The sequence below is a fragment of the Halichoeres trimaculatus genome, unplaced genomic scaffold (genome assembly GCF_033239565.1).
Source record: "Halichoeres trimaculatus isolate MK-OKI-2021-1 unplaced genomic scaffold, fHalTri1.1 fHalTri1_scaffold_3, whole genome shotgun sequence".
Lineage (NCBI taxonomy): Eukaryota > Metazoa > Chordata > Actinopteri > Labriformes > Labridae > Halichoeres > Halichoeres trimaculatus.
The window spans coordinates 21,996,497-22,002,421 of NW_027437181.1; the positions used below are offsets into that span (position 1 = coordinate 21,996,497).

Consider the following 5,925-nt stretch of genomic DNA (forward strand, 5'->3'; position numbering starts at 1 on the left):
AAAAGTATTCCTTTATGTTTCCCTTTGTTCATTTATTCAACTCCACAAAGGATTTTTTTATGCTGCAATTCGACAAAGAAAGATGAACAACAAGACAATTTCCCGAGCCTTTATCACAGCAAATCGGTGAAGAATTCTATTACAAAAGCTTTACAACACTGTGTACAGTGCACCTCAAGAAAAGCCTGTGTTGGACGTGATTGGCAAAGACATTATTCCATCCTTGGTACCCTGCCGTTCCGGGATTACAGTGACGTCACGCTGATACCCTTGCATGGATGAATGCTAAAGAACTATAGAGCCACAAATAATAGCACAAGCACAGTCCATATCTTGCAAGTCTTACGTTATCCTTTAAGCCTCCTTCAGCTAACACAACAACATTTTTTTTGCACTTAATGACTCTTAATTTCATTTCTTATCGGGTCCTCGGGGGGGATTATTCATTCATATAAAACAATCTGCAGCTGGTGCCAGTCTAAAGTCTCCCTCCTATGAGTGAAGTCATCTATTATTGAGCGAAAGGCCGTGCGTGGAAATGTGTGGAAGACGGTGGATTTGAAGTAGAATTGGTTGCAATCGATCAAGGGTGAAGAATATTGCTGATGGTAACAAAAGAAGCAGCTATGTCTTTCTCGCAATTTGGATACCCCTACAATGCAACTTCACAGGTAAGACACTCTGCCTTTTATTTCTCCTCACTTCTGTCTACACACACGAATGTCTCTTTTTTCATGTTTCATATTTTCTTTAATTTCGGTTAAGTCAGAGCACTCCTCTGTAAAGAAACACCCTGAATTAGTGACTGCTTTGAGGGTATTGACAGCTTTTTTTCCGTGTGCAGCGTTTGTTGTTGTACCAAATATCGATATACACGTACCCGTGTCCAATTACACTGAATTATGAATGAACTCACGTGTTTTTCTGATGACAATAGAGATGAATGTCACCTATTGCTCACTATGAGGTGTAATTGGGCTGTGCTGCATGCTGCGCTTTCTATTTGAATTCCTGGAACGTGCTGGGTGATGGAGACCTTTAACCATTACAAAAACTATTTTTGACTCTTCCAAAGTTGTTTATTCACATTTGAGATTAAATTACTGCCTCAACGACAAGTTCAAAGAAGTTTGAGTCGATCTGGGAGCAAAAGTTGGTCTCACAGAAAAGTTGTCCCCCAACTTCTGTAATATTGACAAAGTTTGAAAGTTTAAAATGGCATTGGAATCTTTTTTTAATCTGAACTTTAGAAGAAAATCACCTGACACTCACACCACTTTAATTTTTCTCCACCTCTTTTTTAACTTCAAATTTAAAAACCGGTGATCAGCTGGAGCAGGACACTTTTACGCACGGATTGCGCACGTCTCTTTCCATCGAACTGCCCACTAAAAATATAAAATCTGATACCGTACGACTTTCATATGACTATAACATTCTAATTTTGATGAAATTATTACGGGACGGAAATTGAGCAATGCCCAACGCTTCAGTTTACAGCTGAAGCTTCTCTGTGTAATAATCAGAGGTTTCAGAACAGTGACTTTACAGCAGGTCATATTGAAAGGTAACACGTGATTCGGGAAAAGTGAACCGGTGTTAACTAAAAAAAACACTCGAAACAAACTCACATTTTAGCTTGTATTTGGAATCGGACTTAACACAAGACTGAAAAACTTAACTTCGTCATCTTTTTGTAGTGCAGTCACTTCAGAAAGGAGCAGACACACAGTCAATGACCATTTCTATCCACGGTTCTCTTCATGCAGTTTTTCGTGTCGGCAAACCCCAGTACGACTTGCTGCGATTCGATTTCCAGGTCGGTCTCTGACGGGACAGGCGGCTCCCAGACCGCTGCTGCCGCTGCCGCCGCCTCCTTCTGCTGCCCGTCCTACGAGAACCGGCTCCTGGCGAGCAGCCGGACGGAGCTGAACGCGGCGCTGGGCATGTACAGCTCTCCATACGCAGCAGCGGCAGCAGCCAGCCAGAACTACGCCAACTACTTCCCCTACAGCACTGATCCATCCGCGATCTACTCCACTCTGGTGGGTTCATCTGCTGCACTAAAAAGGGGGGAGGGGGGCTCAGCATGATCGATCAAATCTACCGAGTTTTTGTTCATCAATTTATCTGTCAGTGCCAACATATCTGCCTCGACATGCCGTTTAATCCAGCATCCAGTCTGCTCTGCCTCGTCTGTAACAAGTCAAAAACCCTGTCACTTCAGTGGAGAGAAGTAGAAGCAAGGCAGTGAAGCTTGTGACATTTTAAACAGAAATACTAAATGAAAAAAAAATCCTCATAGTTTTGACATTTAAAAATTAGACATTGGCACTAGTTGACATTAAAAAGTTGAAAAGTGTAACTCCACAGTCAGATTTGTTGACTGTGGGGGAAAAAGTTGGACTTTAAAGGTGACATAGGACTTGATTGCTTGTGAAACTAACATTCTGAAGTGTTACTGAATCCGTTCTCCCTCTTATCTGTCCTAATTTAAATACATGCAATCAAAAAACAAAGACAAGTGGTGAAAATTTTGTCTACTGAAACCCTGATGAGTAAATAAAATAATAAAAATTACATTTCTGTTATTTAGTAAAGCTTTCCAGCTCATATTACTCAGGTTTACAGTTTTAACAGCATAAAAATTTTTGAGCATCTATAAAGTGTATATTTGAGATTGTTTGTAAAGTTCTTTAAAAGCTGAGAAATTCTGAATGTTACATCCTTAAAGGAACTTTTTTGCTTTTTACAGAATCCACAATACGACATAAAGGACAGCACAGGCACTTTACACTCTGGCATCACTCAGACAGCCGCGTACTACCCTTATGACCACTCACTGGGACAGTATCAGTATGACAGGTAAGTTTACTTCTGTACATGTTGAGTGATGGCATTAAAGTTTTCTATCTCTGTGAACTTTTTAAGCAGCCGTGCATAGGTGGAAAAGCTGCGAGATCAGAGTGAAACTCTATACTGATTCCTGCATGGAACACAGCTGTATAAATATCAAATATCAGGGATTCAGGATGCCTGAGTGAATAGTAAATTATATCCTTTGCTACCTGCACTACACTGATAGCCACCGCCTGTGTTTGACAAAATCTAGATACGGGACAGTCGACTTTAACGGCACAGCCAGGAGGAAGAACGCCACTCGAGAAACCACCAGCACCTTGAAAACATGGTTATATGAGCACCGTAAGAACCCCTACCCCACCAAGGGCGAGAAGATCATGCTGGCCATCATCACCAAAATGACCCTCACACAGGTGTCCACCTGGTTCGCCAATGCCAGGAGGAGGCTGAAGAAGGAGAACAAGATGACCTGGTCACCAAAGAATAAAGCCGGGGATGAAAGGAAGGACGACCTCAACAAGAGTGAGCAGGACTGTGTCACCAAAGGTAGGACATTTGTCTGAATCTTCATAGTGTCTTAGCCTATAATGCTTTTTGTGTATCCAAAACAAAAGAGGGTTTTAAAAATGAAGGTCTTGGAGTAGAAAAAAAAGGCCTCTTAATCTTTTCTAGTCTTCATGAGTTTAAACCAAGCAGTTTTTGATAAGTGTCTTTTTTTTCATACAGATTCTAGTGATTGCAAGGAGGAAAAGGATCTGCACCTTAGTGATCTGGACGACATGGATGAAGACGACTGTGACAAACTGGACAGTGACTGTGAAAAAGCAGCTGCAGATGATCAGGACCTCCAAAGGGCCATGGCCGTGTCCACAGCCCCTCAAAAGAGAGACTGCAGCTCTGACCTGCACCTGAGTTTAACTAACAGCTTCCACTCTTTCCCCTGTGCTATCAAAAGTGTAACCACCCTCCCTCCTCTCCCGTCTGACTTCCTGGACCCAGTGGTGTCCAAAGCTGCCTCCTCGGTCGGCCTCACAGGAACAGTGTCCTTGTCTCACTTTGAAGCATCAGATAAGCCGAGGATTTGGTCTCTGGCTCGCACAGCGGCTTCTGGGGTCATTTTGAGCCCTCAGCAGCAGAACTCTGAGCAGCTGAGGACAGGAAACTCAAGCGGGGACTGCCAGCTCCAGAGCTCCAGGCTTAGTGGGGCTACTGCTGGACAATGTGGGAGCATCAGAGGCCTCCATGATTCTAGCAGTGTGACCAACACTGAGAGCCCCTTCCCTGAGGGTTCATCATTGCACTCAAAGGTCTACGGCACAGGCAGCTACAGCCACAAGGACCTCCTGCTGCACTGTTCCTCCTATGCTGCACTCCCAGAAACATGCCAGTACTCCACTATTGAAGGTACACTTATCTTGTCCTGTTGTTACTTACATTTTAATGGGGTCTAACTGGTCTACAGCCACCCATTTCTACAAGTATATGTTGTATAGACGGACATATGTACATAAATTTACTAAGTCCAGCAGCCAAGTGTTGCAAAATAAATGAAAAGAAAATCTTCAAGTCTTGTCATGCATAGAGAAGTCTGTCTCCCATCTTTCATCAGAGGCAAGTTTCTAAGATGTGCTTCATTTTGTGTGTGTGTGTGTGTGTGTGTGCAGGATTCTCTGGTGGCAAGGCAGAGACACAGCCATCTGACCTCAGCGAAGCCTGCGGGACTGTGCAGGATGACAAGGTCACTGCATTCAGGCCAGTGATGAAGAGGTGAAGCAGGTGAGGGTCTGCACTGAACTGAAAGAAACCAGCGGTCACCACACACACACACACACACACACACACACACACACAAGGCAAAGAATAACATCTCACACCTTTAAATAAAAGAGAACACGGGACTTCCTTTAGTTAAATATTAGCCCCTATATCATATTCTGCTATCTAATTTGTGCTACTGGAAATTTTGAGGTGACTAATATGCAAGTGACACAGATTCCTTTTGGATTACTTTGTGCAACAACAACCTTAAAAATCTGAACTAAAGTAATTGTATTTCCACTGCAGTCAACAAAGGAGTCAAAGGCTTAAATATAATCACCTCATAGACAGCTTAGTTTCCATACTTGCAGGCCTTTTTAAAATTCATAATCTGTTTTTTGTTTTCTAGACTGCTGGGACCTGCTCCATCATGAATAAAGGGACACGTTTTATGCACTCTAGGACACACCGGCCAAGCAGCGGCCTCTATATTGGAGCTACCTGGCGCTGCTTCAGCTGTACGGGCTGTCAGACTGTGGACGTGGCTATCATTTTGCACAACTTTGTTTCATACGGTGTTTAAGACTTTATGCAAAAATACTAGATGCAAAGGAATGAGGCTGGGCAAGATAAAAACGGCCGAATTTGTGTATGGCAATCGTGTAGTGTGTAGCAGCCCTATTTATTTCTCTGTGTATTTATTATTTGTTTATGTTGTCTGTTTGTTGGTTATTTAATGTGTTGATCTTTAAGTGTTTTGTTACATGTTGCTTTTTACTGTGGCTTCGTGTCATTTGGCCTGATGTAAAAGAGAAACCGTCGTACATTATGTTGACCATATAAGGAGTGGATCCCCCTGTGTTGCGCGTGGACCTGAGCATTTTTGTCATTGTGTTCAAATGTGAGCTTCTTCAATGTTTTTTTTTTTCTTTTTTGCCATTGATGACATTTTTTTCAAAGAATACAATTTTTTTCCAAGAGCTCAGTTTTCTGTGTGTCTGATTATTTATAGAGCCAATTAAAACATTCGCGGATGTGCATTTGATCAAAGTTTCTCATCCTGACTCGACGCAGCGCTGATGGAGGGTCATAACTCACAGGGGGACGTGAGTGAAATCCACAAGTTGTGGAAGAAAGGGGACATCATCTCTCCATTGTCAGCGTCTAATCACAAGTGGCATCAAACACTTTGTTACTGTTCAGGCAGAGCAACGAGGCAGAAACACAGGATGAATGCAGCTTTGTCCCCAGTGTAGCGAGCCGCTGCACTAACTTAACATTGTGTTCATTAAAAGGTCATTTGTA

General features: G+C 42.6%; 1 protein-coding gene across 3 annotated transcripts; it reads left to right on the forward strand.

Moving 5' to 3' along the window:
• The first annotated feature begins 338 nt into the window (after window positions 1–338).
• Window positions 339–5,473, forward strand: irx6a (iroquois homeobox 6a). Of its 3 annotated transcripts, none has more exons than XM_074666970.1 (7): window positions 339–671; window positions 1,770–2,045; window positions 2,756–2,865; window positions 3,113–3,408; window positions 3,589–4,266; window positions 4,527–4,638; window positions 5,030–5,473. In XM_074666970.1, the coding sequence occupies exons 1-6, from the start codon at window positions 606–608 to the stop codon at window positions 4,631–4,633; spliced, it is 1,533 nt and encodes a 510-aa protein (XP_074523071.1). In that variant the 5' UTR covers window positions 339–605; the 3' UTR covers window positions 4,634–4,638; window positions 5,030–5,473. The 3 variants fall into 3 exon arrangements, with proteins under 3 accessions (XP_074523071.1, XP_074523073.1, XP_074523074.1); XM_074666972.1 differs by having other exon boundaries at window positions 1,820–2,045; XM_074666973.1 differs by lacking the exon at window positions 1,770–2,045.
• The last annotated feature ends 452 nt before the right edge of the window (window positions 5,474–5,925 follow it).

Bases quoted from the DNA above. Each gene is read 5' to 3' on its own strand.
- irx6a (XM_074666970.1), top strand. From the start codon at position 606: ATGGTAACAAAAGAAGCAGCTATGTCTTTCTCGCAATTTGGATACCCC. The intron at 672-1,769 runs GTAAGACACTCT...CTCTTCATGCAG, and splicing joins CCTACAATGCAACTTCACAG to TTTTTCGTGTCGGCAAACCC. The intron at 4,267-4,526 runs GTACACTTATCT...GTGTGTGTGCAG, and splicing joins CCAGTACTCCACTATTGAAG to GATTCTCTGGTGGCAAGGCA.